A 20,194-nucleotide genomic window follows, 5' to 3' on the forward strand; every position below is an offset into this window, starting at 1 on the left:
GTTGATAAGGGACGTGAGTAAGTAGTCTATTATTTAAGTAGGTGTTTAACTCCTACTGAGGCCAGATACTTAGCTGTGGAAATAGCGTGTTTGGTGCTATATTATGTTTATAGTAAGTTAAGGCATTATATAATAAACGCAGTTGTGTATGTGATTTCTCATTCTAACTTAATTAAGTACATGCTTAATTGGCCAATCATGATGAGCTGTATAGGGAAATGGAGCTTGGCCTTAGTAGAATTTTTGTTAATATTCTTGTCTCAAAAATCAGTAAAGAGCCAAGCATTAGCAAACTTCCTAGCTGATTATCCTTCAACCAGGCTCTCTGAAGATGAGCAGGAACTACCTGTGTTCTTAGTAGATCCAGGGCCCTGGGTGCTTAAGTTCAATGGATCTAGTATTGAACAAGCATCTAGGACCGGTATAATGATAACCTCTCTTACGAGAATAAAAACAATACTATCTCTTTAATTAAATTTTGAGTGTACTAACAATCAGGCGGAATACGAAGCATTACTCACAGGGCTTGAGATTCTTTAAGAAATAAAGGCTTGTGATATGGTCATAGAGGGGGATTCTCAGTTAGTCATTAAACAGTTAATTAGCGAGTATAAATGCACGAGCTCGGCTCTAGTGACGTATTATGCTGGGGCTTCTAAGATTCTAAAACAGTTCGAAACAATAACGTTGATTCACGTTCCCCGAGCTCAAAATTGGGAAGCCTATAAACTAGCTCAAATAGCATCAGGGCTAAGGCTGTCACCTGAACTCATCAGAAAAGTAATTGTGGTGGAATGAAAAGAACATCCTTCGATTGTTTAACATGGTTTGACAATGTAATGCAATGCAGTCTCGCAAGGGTCAGCCCGGGATTGGAGAGATGATTTTAAGAGTTATTTGCAAGATCCCAATCAACGTTACCCTTACAAAATAAGGATACGTGTTCAACACTTTATTTTAATTGGAGATGAGTTATACAGAAAAGGCCCCGATGGGTTATTACTTAAGTGTCTGGCCTTCATTGATTATATGAAGGTTTTAAGATAGGTATATAAGGGAGTTTGTGGGGCTCATCAGTCGGGGCCAAAGATGCAATAGCTAGTAAGTAGGCATGGATACTATTGGCCATCACTAACAAAAGATTGTATCCAATATGCTAGAAGATATAAGAACTGTCAGACTCACGGGCCAACACAATAAGTGCCAGCATCAGACATGCATTTGATCATCAAACCATGGCCTTTTCAAGGATGGGCCGTGGATATAATAGGAAAAATATCTGGCCTCATCGAAGGGCCACTCTTTCATCTTGGTGGCCACAAATTATTTCACTAAATGGGTCGAGGCTGTCTTTATGAAGAAAGTAGAACAAGGCAATGTCATTAACTTCATACATGAACATATTGTGTTTCGATTTAGGATTCCTTAAATGATTATAACAGACCAGGGGATGATGCTCACCGAAAGTGAATTCAAGGCCTTTGCTGAGGAAAGTAGGATTAAGTTGTTGGCATCCTCACCATATTACCCTTAGGCAAATAGACAGGCCGAAGCTTCTGACAAGATCATCCTCAAAATTCTAAAGAAAACAATTGAAGAGAATCCTTGAGAATGGCACGAACAATTGCCCAAGACACTATGGGTATATCGAACATTTAAAAGAGAGGCTATGAGCACGAGCCCATATGTGTTAACATATGGGCACGAGGCCGTTTTGTCTATGGAAATAACAGTCCCTTCGCTATGCATTGCGGATAGTCTAGGAAGACTGTCTGATGACTATAACGAAGCCATGATGAACGAGTTAATCCAGTTAGATAAAATTCACTTATAAACACTTGATCATATGATCGCCCAGGAGAAAGAAGTTTCAAGAATATACAATAAGAGGATAAGACGAAAATATTTTCGGGCGGGCAAGATCGTATGGAAACTTGTGTTACCACCTGGTTCTAAAGACCGGACATTTGGTAAGTTTTTACCTAATTGGGAAAGACCGTTCAAGGTAGACAAAGTATTTAAAGGGAACACATACGTATTAGCTAGCATCGACGAAATTCCACACAGACAGGCCATAAATGGGAAATATTTGAAGAAATATTGGCCGTCATTATAATAATAAACAATAAAGGACCCGAGGCCTAGAATGGCCTTCGGGCATACAAAACTCACAAAATGAGAGAAATGTTTGTTCTTTATTATTATATTGAATCGTATTATAAGGAATAAAAAATAAATAATAAAAAAACAAATGTATGTGTGTGTGTATACACAAGTACACTGTTTACAGAAACTACACATGAGCTCCCACTTGCCAAAGCTGAGTCCAAATCCATAGAAAGGGTCTGGTGGTGAGCAAGGACCTTCTCGAACTCAAGCATAGGCTGAAGCTTAGCATCTGAAACGGACTGTGCTTCATCCAGAACCTTGGTAGCAACCTCCAGCTTGAGTTTTACTAGACCGTCTTTAGCTTCAACTTTTGCCAACTCTTCTTCAGCTGCTGCGGGCTAGCACCTCAAGTCCACCACCTTAGCCTATAATGCCCGGAGGTGATCTACGCGGAGGGCAATCTCTTGGACCCGATCAGTAGCAGCAGTCATCTGAGTCTTGGTGGTCAAATATTCATCCCTCACTGCCTAGTTGTTCTTCAAATACTCAGACAGGAGGGGGAGTTCTTTACGGTACTGGCTGATAATGCCATAACATTTTTTAGGGAGTGGTAGCTGAAAGGAAGATCTTATCCCTCAGAGGGTTGGCAGGCTTGTCCTTCTTCTCTACCATATACTTGTACCAGGTGAGAAGGCAGCGGTCGGGGATGTTGAAAGCTTTTAAGGTCCTCCTTAAGGACCAGCTTTGTTGACAGAAAAACTCGAAGAAGTTTTTCAACTTGACTAGCGGATGACTATCTGAAGGGGTGGTTGGTGTGGGAATCATCTGGGAAGGGCTCCCGCCAAAGGTTAGGGAAGTAGGCCGTCGTCCATAACTTAAAAAACTAGACGAACCCATAGAAGTTGTTGAAAGGCTTCTTGAGCAACGACTCCTCATGCCGTCATAGAGACGGCATAGAAACATAGTCCTTAGGGCTATTTGGTTGCCACAGAGTAGGGACTGGGCAATCCTTAAATGCAGTTGCACGGGCTTCCCTCCCTCAGGACCAGGATCCATTGACTTAATAGGATCCATATAAAGACCAAGTACTCTATGGCAGTGATGGGCTCAGAGGCTGGCTTCTCGGAGAATAGCTCCATAATCTTCGTATAGGAGCCCGCGCCCCTGATCTTGCTCTCTAAATCAACAGCAAGGTCAGTGCAGGAGTTGTGCTTCTCAGGGATCATGTAGGAGTTCTCCTCCCCTGTGATAGGCAGCCCCAAGAACATAAAGACGTTCCATAATGTGAGGGACATCGGGCTGAGCTCAAAGATAAAGGCATCGCAGCACGGAGTCTAGAAATTGAGAAGGGCCATTAGAAGGTCCACGGGAACGTCTACATCAGCCAAGGACAATTGATTGAGGTTATATAGACCCATCTCCTTCCACTGAGGCACATGATCTGACTTTAAATGTCTTACCCAATTGACCCAAGCACGAGGAGACCGAGGCCAATTCCTGAGCTTTCTGCAGGATAGCTCGGGGAAGGGTGAGGTCGTCCGGGCTAAGACCAAGTTGTGAATAGAGGTCAGTGTGGGAGCAGTGATTTCAGACGGATCGAGAGAAATTGTCAGATACTCGATGTTGCTCTTGTTGGAGATTTGGAAACTCTAAGGTGAAGTGCTAGACAAAAAAAAAGCACAGTGAGAATACTTTTCAATAAAATGGAAGGGCTAAACACGAGAAGTAAGAAACTTACCAAAAAGCCATTGATTTGTGGAATGACGAATCCTCCTGAAAAGAAATGAACGATTATTAGAGTGGGAAACCAGTCTAAAAGAAAAAAAAGATTTTTCAGACTACTAAGTACATACCATCACGAGCCCGCCTAGTTGGTTAACCGAGTTTGAATAGTCGCCAGAGAATCTGGTAGACTGCCAGCGAAAGTAAAAGGTGGTGCGGCGGCAGAAGAAATGGCAAAAGCGGATGAAGCCATTTGAGAGTTAGGGTAAGAGAAATGGAGCAAATTGAACACTTAAAGTTTAAGAAATGGTAAAGAAAGCAAGAGAAGTGACCATAATATAAAAATGAGTTTATATCGGTAGAGGGCTCTCAGAAGCGAAGCTACGTTTCAGTTTTTTCAAACGTGCCACGTGGCTTATGTTATCAGCTATTAACACGCGAGGGGCATTGTTTAGGCTAAATATACAATGTCGCTCAAATAGATCACAAGGCTAGTTGGGTTAAGTAATCGAAACGTCAGGCCTAATATAAACAAAAGGGGCCGGCCCTGAAGCTCAATAAAGTCCACAATAAGTAAACATGCTAAAATCACATCAGCTTTAAATATCAGACCGTTGGCAAGAAGACATGATCCTAAGTAATGCCGAAATCTACGCCCAAGTACTTCAGTGAAATGGGCTAGTTATTAAAATGAAAGACCGTGCCATTAATTTCACAAGATTCCTAATTCTTTGATAGACTGTGTTAAGTCCCAAAGGAAAGCTTCTGCTATTTGACACTATAAATAGAAAGAAAAAAAAACAGAGAAAGCTAGTTAACACTCAATCAAGACTCGCACATTTTACATTTATTAGCCCTTTTTAGTTCTTAGTTTTTAGTCTGTAATCTTCCACACTTCAATAAAATTATATACTTGTTCTACCAAAGCTTTTTATCTTTTTACATTCGAGTGAACTGTGGTAAGAAAACTGAAAACTTTTTCGTTATCTATTGAAACTCAGTATCTTTGACACGCCTAGTATTTATTGTTCAACCACAAACATTATCAAATTAAATAAATTATTAAATCCTTTAAATAAATGTTTATCAAATATAAATTGAAAGCTAAACATACATTGTGTACTTATTATACTCATCCATCCAAGCCTATTGGATAAGTTTGAATTTCAATTAGGAAAAATTGATCATTAGAATGTGATGATATATGGATAAATTTTCAAAAATTGATTTTAATAAAATTGAGAATGTTTAAATAATTTTTTTAAAATCAATTATGAGTGGGTAATTTTACTATTTTAAGTAACAAATTAATAATTGTCAAAATTAATTTTTCAAATGAAACAAATTTTAACTTATTTCAAATAGAGTTTTGAAAACCAAATGAAATTTATAAAAATTGAAGTGTATGATTTTTTTTTACAAATTATAATTTTAAATTCACAATTAATTTTAGAAAGATATTCAAATAGTCTATAGTGTCTCACAAAATTGGGTTCGTAACGTTTCTTCTTGCGTGATGGAGAGACTATAAATTTAGACCTCATTTGATATAATATGAGAGTTTTGGTAGAATTGAAATCAAAATTAGAATCAAAATTAGAATTGAATTAAGTTTTAAAAGTGTATTTAGCATGAAGATGGAATTATGATATAATTTTAATAAGTATATGTATTTAAAATAAAAAATAAAAACAACCTTCATTTTATTTTTTAATGAAAAACTTAACACTTAAAAAATAGAGAATGTACTTTTAAAATTTAAAATATCTTTTATTTTATTTTTTTAATAATACCTAAGTCAATTTTATGTTGAGTTTGTGAATTTCATGAATGAAAAATTGATAGAATCACATTCCTTTAAGAGAGTAATTTTAACATATCAAATAAATTAACTGGATAATTTTAGATTTCATTTTTCTACTCACAATTTTAAAATACCAAACATGGCCCTACTGGTTAAAATGGCTAGGGTTCGTCGCGGACAGTGGACACCTGACTTACTACAAGCTTCTTGAAAGTGGCGTGCTCTTAGTCTTTCGGCAGTGAAAGCCCTACATTGCGACTTGGCAAGACCGTTTCGGCGGGATCTGGAGATTCGCATCGTCTAGTTTCTTTCATTCAAGGTACGTGTTTCCTATTACATGGGTTGAGCTTTCTGAAATCAAGGAGTTTTGTTCATTTTCGGCTGGCATTTGCCTTATGCGCTTCCTCTTCGACTCATTGCTGTCTGATCGAGGCATTGGGAAAAAAATAAAGACTGCCTTGTTGGGTTTCCATGTCTGTTCTGTTTTCCCTCCTTTTCTTGCCCTGCCTTCACCTTTATTTGACGGAATGTATTTGTCCATTCAGGTGACCTAATTTCAATTACCGTGATGGCGGTATGTTGCTTACTCCTAACTGTTTCATTATTTTCTGATTACTTATGTTCTATTTCCTTTCTTAATCATCCACGCTGTAATTGACATAGGTCGAGAAAATTCTTAAAGATGAAGCCAGTGAAGAAAAAGGAGAGCGGGCCAGGATGGTAAGCTTTTTAAGTTTGGAATCGTGGCGTCTAAATTGAATTAGCAACTTTTGTTTACTCCAATTACATTTTACTATGTGGTTACTTTTACTTATTTTGACAGGCATCCTTTGTTGGTGCCATGGCAATAGCCGACTTGGTCAAGACAACTTTAGGGCCAAAGGGAATGGTAAAACATCTATTGTTTGTTTCACTTATTGAATATCCAGTTTTGCAGTTAAATATTTTTTCCGTAGAATTATATATATCCTGAACTTCTTGATTGCAGGATAAGATTTTACAGTCAACAGGCAGAGGGCGTGAAGTCACTGTCACTAATGATGGTGCAACTATTCTGAAATCCCTCCATATTGATAACCCAGCTGCTAAAGTCCTCGTGGGTATCCTTGATTTTATATTTTGTTTTATTCCGACGAATGATGAAGTTAGTTTTGGGGCCGTTTCATTGCTATTTAAGCATATTTCCATAAGATAACAATCCTTAACAAGGGGCTAGACATATCAAAAGTACAAGATGATGAAGTCGGTGATGGAACAACTTCTGTCGTTGTGTTGGCTGGGGAGCTTTTGAGGGAGGCAGAAAAGCTGGTTGCAGCAAAAATTCATCCGATGACAATAATATCAGGTTCATTTATTAGATTTACTTTGTTGGTCCTATTTCCCTTATGATACAAATCTTGATTTTGTGTTTTCAATTGAACAACGTTTTGGTTATACCTTCATTGACTTGCATTCTATCAGAGTTTTAGGCTATATTCCATTATTAAGTAAAAGTGTTTGGTAAAACACATTAGCGAGCACCTACTGTTATAAGGAAAGCAATTTTTTCCTGTCCATCATTTATCTTTATTTGACATGGCAGACCTCTATTTGGGGTCCAATGTATTTCGATTTACCTTTGAGCGTGATATATTGATATGCATGACAAAGTTTCCTCGTCTTACATCTTCCGTTAAGATCTCTGCTTCTTTTAAAACTATTGCGATGACAACATATTTTCTTTTTGGCCTTTTGCTGTGTGCATATTACATTGGCATGTTCACCATTGACAAAGACTTACTATTACTTGAGATACTGCCCTTGTAGCCATTACTATGAGTAGCCCTTGGTGCATCCAGTTTATCAACTCTTTGATATTTGTAGTTGCTCTGTCTCCCCTCTTTTAAGAACTCCATTGTTAATTCAGATGCGTTCAGTATGGTCTTTTGATTTTTCCCCTTGGTATTCGTGAAATAACTGGATTTTTGATCAATCATTTTCTAGTGATGATTGTTGGTTGTGTTCAGGTTTCCGAATGGCAGCTGAATGTGCTCGCAATGCTTTGTTGCAGAAGGTTGTGGATAACAAAGCTGATGCTGGTGCGTGTAATTTATAATGCTTTCTTTTAACTTATCTTCATATGCTAAAATTTATTGTTCACTATGATTAGTGGATGAGTTAATAGGTAGTTAGAAGCATGATATTTTGTCAATCTGTTAGTACTGTTAGGATGTTAAGAAGTCCTAGTTGCATCTCTATTAGTATGAAATGAAATATATAGATGTGATTGGTGTGCTTGAATCGTCATTTTTTCCCCCTCTGTTGCATTTCTTTTTAATCTTTGTAATTTTTTTGTTAAGTAACATATTTAAAGAATCTGTTATCGGTTATATAGTATAAGCAATTGATGGATGATGTTTATGGATTTGACATCCTGTAAATGTATTTTAATCCTATAACCTCTTGGAAGACAAGTTTGGAGGCATTGTTTCACCGTTATGCTTGTGATGCTCCGCATCATGCTGAGTTCTGAATCCAAATTTTGAGAGGAATTTTTTTTATTATTGTTTTTGACATGTTTTATCGTTGAGGTGGTAATGGGCCTGAAGGCATTTCTTGGATTCAATATCTAACACATATACTTATTGGATTGTGCAGAGAAATTCAGGTCAGACTTGATGAATATCGCAATGACGACTTTGAGTTCCAAAATTCTGTCACAAGATAAAGAACACTTTGCAAATCTTGCAGTTGATGCAGTAATGAGATTAAAGGTGAAATGTGGATTTGTTTTTATTCTGTAACTTGTTTCTTGGTGCTTAGATAAAAGTAACTCTTAATTTCCAGGTCTCAGATATTGTCTTTGTAGTTGAGTGTATTTCTAGGTCTGCACACAGACACGTCTAGGACTCTGGGCACTTTATTGTTAGAACCAAGGAGAATATTTTATTTGAAACCTTTGGTAAACATTTATATTCTTTTGGGTAAGAAATGTGTCAGCTTGATATGTTGCACGTGACTTTAAGATGCATCTTGTTTATTTAGAAGGCAAAATCTGTTTCTCTTTGGCTATAGGCGCTAAAGGGTGCTGGTATAGTTTGCTGTTATGAACAGTGGTTTTCCTATTTTCATTGAGGTCGTAGTGACCCATATGAACTAACAATATTTCCTTTTACTCTTTCGTGCCTAAAGTTGTGTTTTAATTTGTTTTTTGCATCTCATTTTTTATTGCATTGTTTTAAATGCAGGGAAGTACTAATTTAGAAGCCATCCAGATTATAAAGAAACCTGGAGGATCATTAAAGGATTCATTTTTAGATGAAGGGTAAGGTTATAAATTACAAACCATTAGTGACAAAAATTGTAAGCTATTTTTTCACTTGATGTGTTTGGAATGCTAGCCCTCTGGGGACATCTAGCACTTCTCTCTATGATGATGCATTACAAAATGATCACTAACTTTAGTGCCTACTGTCAAAATGAAACATAAGTATCATTAATTTTGTACATTATTTATTAGTATTACTTTTCCTTGCAGCATTGTAGTTCGAAATTGTTCTTATCCAAAATTGCTGTTATTTTCCTTTACAGATTTATTCTTGACAAGAAAATTGGAATTGGACAACCCAAACGCATAGAAAATGCTAATATATTGGTGGCAAATACTGCCATGGACACAGACAAAGTGAAGATTTATGGAGCACGTGTTCGTGTTGATTCAATGGCTAGGGTTGCTGAGATTGAAGGAGCTGAGAAGGAGAAGATGAGAGAAAAGGTGCAGAAGATTATAGCTCATGGCATCAATTGTTTCGTCAACAGACAGTTGATTTACAATTTTCCAGAGGAACTCTTTGCTGATGCTGGAATATTAGCAATTGAGCATGCTGATTTTGATGGTATTGAGCGCCTGGCTTTGGTAACTGGTGGTGAAATTGCGTCAACCTTTGACAACCCTGAATCCGTTAAACTTGGACACTGCAAGCTTATTGAGGAGATTATGATTGGTGAGGACAAGCTGATTCACTTTTCTGGTGTTGCAATGGGGCAAGCATGTACAATAGTTCTGAGAGGTGCAAGGTACTGCTCTTTTTTAAGTTTACAGTTCTACCTGCATTCTCATCTGATAAGTATGGCTGATGCACTTCATATTGATACGTAGTTTTCTTCATCAATATTGATGATGAATATTGGAACATTTTATTGACTTGATTAATGCACTGTGAGCTGGAATGTGTAGTTCTATTTTGAGTTGGAGTTTTCATTATACATGTCACTATCTTTTCTAAGATTTAATTGAATGTATTATTTTTTGGCATATTATTCTGAGTTTGAATCTACTTTATGTGTGGCAGTCACCATGTTCTGGACGAGGCTGAAAGGTCATTGCATGATGCCTTATGTGTGCTATCCCAGACTGTTAATGACAGCAGAGTTTTGCTTGGTGGGGGATGGCCTGAGATGGTGATGGCAAAAGAGGCAGATGAATTAGCTAGGAGAACTCCTGGAAAGAAGTCTCTTGCTATTGAGGCATTCTCCAGGGCCCTCTTGGCTATCCCAACAATCATTGCTGATAACGCTGGTTTGGACAGTGCTGAGTTGATTTCCAAGCTGCGAGCAGAGCACCATATGGAAGGATGTAATGCTGGAATTGATGTCATCTCTGGCTCTGTAAGTGCTAAAAGTGAGAGCTGGGTTGCTATGTAAGATGTATGCATGCAGTTTATTTACATGGTGGTAAAGTATATTAATAACTCACAAAGGCAGAACAAGGCAGTACGACATCAATACAACCTGGAGAAATGAGATAAAAAAACGAATAAAAGAAACAAAAATGAAAGAGCTAAATCAACCTTTCATTGACCCCCACCTCCGACGAAGGTGGTGGTTGATCAAAGGGCCAAAAGGCTACATCAATTGTGTGGGAGAATTTTGCTGACATGGTATAAAAAAAGGCCTTCTTTTGTATCTATTTCTCACTTCTTTCTTTATGATACTAGACTGAAGTCTTGACAATTATTGTTGCACCACCTTTCACGTAGGCTGAGGTGGTGGTTTCTGGTTTTGTAGGTCTGTTTTGTGGTGTTTTTTTTCTTCTCTTTTTGCTTTGTAGCTTGTGTGTAATTTTGTCTTCTGCTTGAATGAAGATCTCCAGTATTGATTGAAAAAAAAAAAGGTGTTGACAATTATTTTTGGCTTCCTGGAGAATATACTTATTGCTGATGGTCTGATTTATATAAGTTGCGTTATTTTTTATTTTTAGAATATCAACAACAACAACAATAAGCCTTTTTCCCACTAGGTGGGGTCGGCTACATGGATTGCAAGACGCCATTGTGCTCTATCATTTATTAAGCTTTTAGAAATATTATTAATTAAGAGATCACGTTCAACAACTTCCAAGAGTGTTCTCTTAGGCCTTCCTCTACCTCTCTTAATCGAACTCAAAGTTATATGTTCCACTCTTTTCACTGGTGCCTCCCTTGGTCTTCTTTGTACATGCCCAAACCATCTCAACCGATTTTCTACCATTTTTTCCTCAATAGGTGCCACCCTCACTTTTTCACGTATGTGTTCATTTGAATTTTATCTTTACGTGTATGTCCGCACATCCATCGTAACATTCTCATCTCTGCTACTCCAACTTTATGCTCTTGCTGTCCCGTTAGAGCCCAGCATTCACTACTATATAACATTGCCGGTCTGATAGCAGTACGATAAAACTTTTCTTTAAGTTTATTAGGCACCTTACGGTCACAAATAACTCCTTTAGCTTTTCTCCAATTAAACCACCTAGCTTGAATTCTATGTGAAATATCTCCACTGATTTCGCCATCATTTTGAATAATGGCTCCCAAATATCTAAACTTTTCCACTTGAGGTATAATTTGATCTCCCAATTTCACTTCCAAATTATTTTCGAATAGTCCTTTAACAAATTTACAATATAAATATTCCGTCTTACTTCTACTCAGACGAAAACCTTTCGACTCCAATGTCCTCCTCCATAACTCAAGTTTGCAATTAACCTCTTCTCTTGTCTCTGCTATAAGAACTATATCATCCGCGAAGAGCATACATTTCGGGATTTCCTTTTGAATATGTTCCGTCAAAACATTTAAAATCAAGTTGAACAAATAAGGACTCAGAGATGATCCCTGATGTAGTCCAATCTTTATAGGAAAATCCTTTGTTTGACCACTAGGCGTTCTTATACTAGTTTTTACCCCCTCATACATATCTTGTATGGCTTTAATATAAGCAATCCGTACTCCCTTTTTTTCCAACGCTTTCCAAAGCACTGCTCTTGGTATACGGTCATAAGCTTTTTCCAAATCAATAAAAACCATGTGTAGATCTTTATCTTTACAACGATACTTTTCCATTAATCCCCTTAGTAGATAAATTGCCTCTGTAGTTGATCTACCTGGCATAAAACCAAATTGATTCTCAAAAATACTTGTCTCCAATCTCAACCTGTGCTCAATTACTTTCTCCCACAATTTCATTGTGTGGCTCATGAGTTTAATCCCTCTATAGTTAGTACAATTCTGAATATCTCCTTTATTTTTATAAATAGGAATTAATGTACTTCTCCTCCACTCATCAGGCATTTTCTTGGACCGTAAAATCACATTAAATAACTTAGTTAACCATCTCACCCCTTCTTCACCTAAACATTTCCACGCTTCGATAGATATACAATCAGGTCCGTTAGCTTTACCATTTGCCATTTTCTTAAGAGCTTCCTTTACCTCCTTATCACGTATTTTCGATAGAATGACAAATTTTGTTCTCCTTCACCAGTTACTAAATCCTCCAAGTTACTAGATGAATCCTCTCCATCATTGAAAAGTTTAGAAAAATAAGTCTCCCATCTATTTTTAATTTCATCATCTGTAACTAAAATTCTTCCCTCTTCATCCTTAATACACCTTACCTGTTCTAGATCTCTTGATTTTCTTTCCCTACTCTTGGCAATCTTATAAATATTTTGCTCTCCTTCCTTCGTCTCAAGGTTCTGATAAAATTCTTCAAAAGCTTTGGAACGAGCGTCACCCACAGCTCTCTTAGTTTCCTTCTTAGCCATACGGTACCTCTCCCAATTTTCCTCATTGTTACACAAATGTATGGCTTTAAAACAGTTCTTCTTATACTTGATTTTGTCCTGTACACTATTATTCCACCACCAAGACTCCTTATCTCTCGGACCAGAACCTTTCGATTCTCCCAAAACTACTTTTGCAACCTCCCGTATCTTTTTAGCCATATCCTCCCATATGATGTTAGCACTTCCCTGAGAATCCCAAATTCCTTTATCCAAAAGATTTCGCTTGAAAATATCTTGCTTCTCACCTTTTAATTGCCACCACCTAATCTTTGGTGTTACTACTTGTCGACGTTTTTGGATTTTACTCATAATACACACATCAAGGACTAGGACCCTATGTTGTGTCGTTACAGCATCTCCAGGGATCACCTTACAATTTTTACAAAGTTTTCTATCTGTGTTCCTAACCAAAAGAAAATCAATCTGCGACCTTGAGGCTCCACTTTTGTAAGTGATGAGATGCTCATCTCTCTTCTTGAAACAAGTGTTGGCAATCTTAATCATACGCCAATGAGAAATCAAGAAGAGTTTTCCCTTCATTGTTTAGCTCTCCAAAACCAAAACCACCATGCACCCTCGCATACTGACCAGCTTCCCTCCCGACATGCCCATTAAAGTCTCCTCCAATAAAAATCTTTTCATTCTGTGGTATGTGTCGAATCAACCCCTCCAGATCCTCCCAAAATAATTCCTTAAGACTGGCTTCTGTCCCGACTTGCGGCGCATAAGCGCTAACAATATTAACAGTCTCACGTCCAATTATCATTTTTAAAGAAATAATTCTGTCTCCAATTCTGCTAACTTCTACAACGTTCTTCTTCCACTCCTTATCTATAATGATGCCTACTCCATTGCGTGCACTTACTTTTCCTGTATACCAAAGTTTGAAACCTTGAATATCCTTAGCTCCTTCTCCATGCCATTTTGTTTCTTGCAAGCAAAGGATATTGATTTTCCTTTGAATCATAACCCCTACAACCTCTACAGATTTACAATTTAATGTCCCAACATTCCAAGTACCAAATCTAATTTTGCTCTTATGGACTAACTTCTTTAGCCGCGTGCGTCCAGAATGACGCGGTAGCCCTTGCTCATTTAACACTACATCCGGGCGCCGATGCAGCGGCTCTAACTCACTTATCACTGTACTCGAGCCATGCAGCGCGTTACTTACGGGCAACGACCTAGCATTAACATTATAACGTCTATTGTCCATGTTCATGATAGATTCAACAAATTTTTACATTGGCTGTTGATGGCCTAACACAACCCTCCTCCTTTACCCGGGCTTGGGACCGGCTATAAACATAGGCAGAGTTTTTTATTTTTAGAATATCGTCGTCTTATTTTCCTTAGAGAAATACGAGAGGCCATATATTCATATAGGGGAATGTACGTAATTGGGGTCATCTCTCTCCTTTGTTTTCTGACCCTCTCTTTTCTTCCTGTCTTCACAATCACTCTAGAGCTTTTTTTAATGCCTTTTCTTTTCTTCCTGCTTTCACAATCACTTTAGAGGCCGTCTCTAGTGGATAGAGTTGATGTTTTGTTGTAAATACTCTGATCTCAAGTTGGAATAGTTGGTGATTGTAGTTTTGCTCCTAAAAGCATGTTTTTGTTGTAAACTTTATACGCAACACTATCATGTTCATTTCGCAGTTTCTTGCTTGCCTTGAGGGTGCCAAGTCTGGTGTATTTACCTTATGACATATCGATCTTGTATTAATGTTTAGATGAGTATGAAAAAAAAAATAAAAGGCTTTTTAGTGTTACTTGCACGTGGCTTCTTGTGACTGTTAAATATGTTTTAGTCAGCTTTAGCAATATAGTATTTGTATTGTTTCAGAACGCAACAATGGTATATGTGATTTGCATGCTCATCCAATGGGCTGCAAGATTTACTTTTATTTTTGTTCGAGCTACTTTGATTCGTTTGTATTCTGTGAAGGTCGGAGACATGGCTCAGCTTGGAATATCTGAATCATTCAAAGTCAAGCAGGCTGTATTGCTATCTGCAACTGAGGCAGCTGAGATGATCCTTAGAGTTGATGAAATCATCACCTGTGCTCCAAGGAGGAGGGAAGACAGAATGTGAAAATCTATTTAGCATGTACGAAGAGTTGGCTGTAACATCTATATTTGGCATATTTAATGACTGATTGTAATGTTTTGTTTTGGATTATGAGCACTGCGATATAGGTATGGCGGTGGTTAGCTGAATGGGAAGAACTGCTCAGGAATGCATATGATGAGGAAATTTTGTTAGGGGGGGACTTGTACTGTTTTCTTTTGCATCTTTCTGCTGGATTATACGTTTGCTTCTGCCTCCTGCAGCATGGAGAGTTAGAGAGAAGTCGAGGCTTTGTTCTTGATTGTTATAACTGCGATTTGAAAGTCCCTCACAGCCTCCGGTGATGAGCAAAGAATGCGTGATTCCTTGGAAGGCCGCGAGTTTAAAACTTTTCGAGTATGAAAGTCACGAGCCAATTCATTTCAAACTTTTTGTTGAAGCATATTTATGTTTTGTAGTTAGTTTGATTATTATGAATTTTTTATTTGATGCTGATTTCAACTGAATCCATTTCACAGATAACACGATTCCATCAAAACCGATTTGTAAGCCGCCACTAGTAAGATTGGAGAACTGATCGGCTAATAAAAAAATATTTACATGGAAAAATTTAGTTTGAGGATCTAGTGTTTTAAGCTGAATGACGCTAGTTAAAGTTGTAGGGCAAGGAAATAATTCAATTGTGCATCGATTGGGATGTTTAAAGAGTGGAATGATGAATTAATAAACGAATAGATGATATTGTTTATTCTCTATTTCTTTTACCAGCAATGGTATTGTTCATGGGTTGTAATTTGTAATATTTAATATCATATGTAGGTGATAAAATTTGAATATAGAAGTTTATCTCAGGAAGAATTATACTGAAGAATCAAACTCACAAATTATTTATTGTGAAGGATGTCAAATTTAGCATTCATATAATTCAAATGTATCGGTTGAACTACGAGAATTTATCATTCACATAGCTTAAGTTTACAACCAAAAATATTTATCACCCGAACAACACAAATTTGCTGGTGAAGCCACAAGTATTTGCCATATGCAACTCTTAGGATTAAATAATCTGTAATTTAATTCTTGGGAATAAACTTTTATAGTTTATATTATTTCTTGTAAATTGATAGCAATACTCCTAGATAGATTGAAACTTCAAGGCAATTTTTTTACAAATTAAATTTTGTTCAATATTACGATATTAAAATTCTCAGGGTTAGAATAGTTTACTTTCTTGGATTGCCTTTTAATTTATTTAAGAATTCTTACCAAGGATATACGTCGATGTGTGACATTGGTGGTGTTATAGGAACTTTGAACATGACAAAAGCATGGATTGATAAATCAAACATAGAAGCTATTCTCTTTACAAAATACTTAATTGATACTCTTTCTATTTAAAAATATAAGACATTTCTTGAGGAGTTGGATGTTAAAAAATGTAAGTCTTTTGAGGTGTAATTATTGTTTCTTTTTTTTCAAAAGTGCCCTTATTGATGAATGACTTTATGTTTATTGTAAGGTATTTAATAGGGATAAATATAAAAAAATACTGTTAGTTTGAAAGTAGGTAATTACTTTATTAGGGGTGAGATTCGATTAAAAATATCTTATATTTTTAAACGAAAGGACTATCAGAGATAGGAATAATAAGTACAGTGGATAGTGTGGTAATAAATTTTTGATGAAAAAATATAATTAACATTAGTGCTTAGTAAAAAAATGACTAGTTATATATAAGATATAAAGTGAGTGATAAATTCTTAATAAAAATATACAATAAAAATTAAAGGAAAAAATAATGACTAGTTATATGAGGTATATTTCCTTTAGCCTTTTTTTTAAAGTCATTTTTAACATTTTTATTAGAATCAATAAAAACTATAAATTTTATTAACTTTGTCTAAAAAATTAATGAATTTTTAATTTCATATCTATTAAATATACATACTTTAAAAATAAAATACTCTGGCATTCAGTAACTTTCTCAACATTTAATATGGAACAAAAAGGACAAAAATACACATAATAATTATTGAGATACCTTATAAATAGTATTAAAATAAATCTTCTCTTCCTTTTCCAAAGGAGTGAGTGAGCATTTTTTGAGACTTAAGGTAATAATCCACTAACACACACAGCCCTGCTTTACAGTTGATGGCTGGGGGAGGGATTAGTATTGTTTTTATTGGCAAGTATTGGGCAACAGACAACTAAGCACATAATAGTGATCATATATTTCTGTGTTTAGTAATATCAAATGGCTACATAATTTATTATGCTTCCATTTTAGATATTTTGAATTGCAACTATATCTTAGTGTTGAAAATATGGTATTCTATATTTTTTAAAAATAGAAATATCAACATATCATATATGCATCATATTCAATTTACATATGGTATTTGTGCATCATAAGTGTCTATATCTTTATGACCTAGCAACTTTCCCTCACTTCATCTGGTGTCATATCCCCATTTTAATCCTGCACGTTATCACTTGTAATTAAAAAAAAGATATATGTGAAATTCTAAACCAGTGTTTAACGATGGAATCCTAATACAAACTTTGGATAAGCTAAGTTATCCAGAGTTAGGCCTAGTTTTTTTTTGCTATCATACCCAATTCCTGAAACGTTTAGGTATATTGGGTTCATTGCCTGCTCAATTCACTCCAGACTAATCTGCTTAGGTGGGGTTCTCTTTGAGAGGGTTTCGCAAGCCTGAGTTTATATTCAGGAAAAAATGAATTGATTGTGGTCTATTGGAAAGTGACTTGTCCTTTCCTTGCTTACAAAGAGTTGTGGATTCAATTAGTCTAAAAAAAAACCATACATGCATGTGAAATCCTAAAATGGTGCTTCAAGAAAAGAGGAATCTCAATACCTACTATGTAACTAAGTGAATGTTTGGTTTATATCCTAACCTCAGTTAGAGTGAGTCAAACTGAAGTTAGGGAGTAAAGAAGTTAAAAAAATAATGTTTGAATTAACAAAATATCTCAACCATAGTTAGAGCTAAACGAGCATTTATTCAAAAGTTGATAGTTGTGGCTTTTTCTCTAACGTTGCATTGATTTGGCCATTGGAAGCATTGATTAGCTTTTAAATTTATGCATGTTTTCTCTCTCCTCTCATTTATCCAACCCATGAGCCAAGTTCCAGCTTTTCATTCCACTGTGCTTTCTTCTCCCGTGACCTTACAAGCTGATACTAAAGAACTAGATCGGAGCTCCACCTTCATTGCTTGTGTAAGCGGCAGCGTCCAAGCTCATCTTCACTGTGTTAAAGCAAGTGACCTCCAGTCGATCTCCAGCTTGTTGTTGTCTCTTCTTGTGTCCATCATCTCCCTGCTCGAAAGTGGTCTTTCTCCCTGTTGCCCATCGATTTCCAACGTCGACTAACAGATCTGCTCCTAATTGCCGAATCTACATCCTGTCGCTTGTCCTTGCCAAGTAAGCTTTTTCTTTTTTCTTCTTTCGTTGCCTTTCTTGTTGCCTTTTTCATTCATGGTCTTTGCTGTAGATCCCAGATCCCTGTTGCAGTCTCTTTTCGCATTTCTAGTCCATCTTCATCTCTCTTGCCTTTTTTGTTGCTTGTATTCTCTGGTCTGGTTTGTTGCATTCTCTGTATGGCATTTTTTGGTCTTCCACTAATTTGTGGTCTGCTACATTTTTTGATGTTGCGTTCTCTGGTCTATTGCATTTTCTGGTCCCTTGCATCATGCATGGAAGTTTCTTCCTTTTTTTAAATTACACCTTGGTAGAAGTTTCTGATCATCCTTGGTAGAAGGAGAAACTTATGGTTTTTGTTTATATTTTTTAGCCAGTTTTATTTTTTTTCTTGTTCTATGTTTTTGATGATCCTCAAGTTTGACATATTATTTGCATTGGAATGAAATGGAATGTGAACAAAACAAAACTAAAAAAAAAGTTTTATTAGCTTACCCTTATAAATAAAATTATATTTGTCATCTTTTATAGGTTTAAGGATTGATCAATAAATTCTTGGACCAAAACAAGGATTGATCAATAAACAAGAATAATTTTATATATTTGCATGGAACTTGAAATAAATTATGTTGGTGATTCTTCCTTTAGGTTGCAGAAACATCTCTCCCTTAATACACACGCCTAATGCTTGGTGATTCTTCCTTTTTTTCGTATGAAATATTCTAGAGAAAAAAATCTATTAAATTGATACATATATGCAGAGACATTTAATGATTTTGTATGTTTGTGATGGTCGGCTAGTTTATAGAATAATGAACAGCGACAAAAGAAAAGCTGTGTGGATTTCAATTTTAACAAAAATTTTCATTAAGGAATGCTTGGATCAAGTGTACAAGAAACAAAGGAAAGGAACTGCTTTCAACAAAAATGGATGGCAAGCAATAGTTGATGGGTTTGAGGCAAAAACAAGAAAAAGGTATGAGTGAAAGTAAATGAAGAATAAACTAGACAATATGAAGAAAGAATGGAACATATGGTACAAATTATTTTCTAGTGAAACTGACTTAGGATGGGACAGTGTCAAGAATACTGTCGATGCTCTGAATGAGTGGTGGGAGCGAAAAATCTTAGTATGAATTAGTTATTAAGTGTTTTTTAGATTAAAATTTAATTTAAAAATCTTAATTGTTGGTTACTTGAATGCTTGTAGGAAAATTTCCTTTATGAAAAATTTAGACATAAAGGGTTGAGGTTTGCAAGGGAATTAATCCTAATATTCAAGGATGTCCTGGAAACTAGGGAGACATTGTTTGTACCATTTGCTACTCAGACCCAAATAGAGGATGATGATGATAAGGATGTGTACCGTCCCATAATTGACCTTCAAGAAGGATTTGGTGATAATGAAGAGGAGCTAAATTTATCTAACACTGCAGCACCTACGAGGGTCATTGATGAGTTGTTGGGCTTGAATGTCACCATAAATATCGATGGAACTAGTGGTGATGGAAGTCAAGATAAGAGAAAGAGGGTTGGAGGAATTGGTGGGAGAAAAAAGAAAAAAGTCCCTGCCTCAATAAAAATAGTAAATGCGATGAGTGAAGTAGTTAGGAATAATAAAGCTAGAACAAAGACAGTGAACAAGATTTTGGCAAATGACATAGGAGTTTTTGAGTTTGTGGCTCACCTAAATGGACTCCTAGAAGTTTTTGGTGATAAAGATTTGCATTGAAAATGTGTCAATCTTGTTCTGTACAAGCCTATATGAGATGCTTATTGGCAACTTAAAGATCATCCCAATCACTTGGTTAGTTGGTTGAAATACTAAGTCTACCATCTACCAGATTTTATTTCAAAGAATACATCTGGATAAATTCTTGTATAGGCTTATGATAACTTGACTTGTGTTTGACTTGTAGTTGCTTTATTTTGACTTGTAATTTTTCATACTTAT

General features: G+C 36.2%; 1 protein-coding gene across 2 annotated transcripts; it reads left to right on the forward strand.

The window, feature by feature from the left end:
* Positions 1-5,814: 5,814 nt before the first annotated feature.
* Positions 5,815-15,299, forward strand: LOC129302435 (T-complex protein 1 subunit beta). Of its 2 annotated transcripts, XM_054941320.1 has the most exons (13): positions 5,815-5,954; positions 6,181-6,209; positions 6,299-6,355; positions 6,459-6,524; positions 6,624-6,735; positions 6,852-6,980; positions 7,642-7,713; positions 8,273-8,388; positions 8,863-8,939; positions 9,206-9,691; positions 9,967-10,282; positions 14,671-14,832; positions 14,922-15,299. In XM_054941320.1, exons 2-12 carry the CDS (start codon positions 6,204-6,206, stop codon positions 14,815-14,817), a joined length of 1,584 nt encoding a protein of 527 aa, XP_054797295.1. In that variant the 5' UTR covers positions 5,815-5,954; positions 6,181-6,203; the 3' UTR covers positions 14,818-14,832; positions 14,922-15,299. The 2 variants fall into 2 exon arrangements, with proteins under 2 accessions (XP_054797295.1, XP_054797294.1); XM_054941319.1 differs by having other exon boundaries at positions 5,816-5,954; positions 14,671-15,299.
* Positions 15,300-20,194: the final 4,895 nt, after the last annotated feature.

This window comes from Prosopis cineraria, unplaced genomic scaffold (assembly GCF_029017545.1).
Source record: "Prosopis cineraria cultivar Desert tree isolate PC_DT_omini unplaced genomic scaffold, ASM2901754v1 PC2, whole genome shotgun sequence".
Lineage (NCBI taxonomy): Eukaryota > Viridiplantae > Streptophyta > Magnoliopsida > Fabales > Fabaceae > Prosopis > Prosopis cineraria.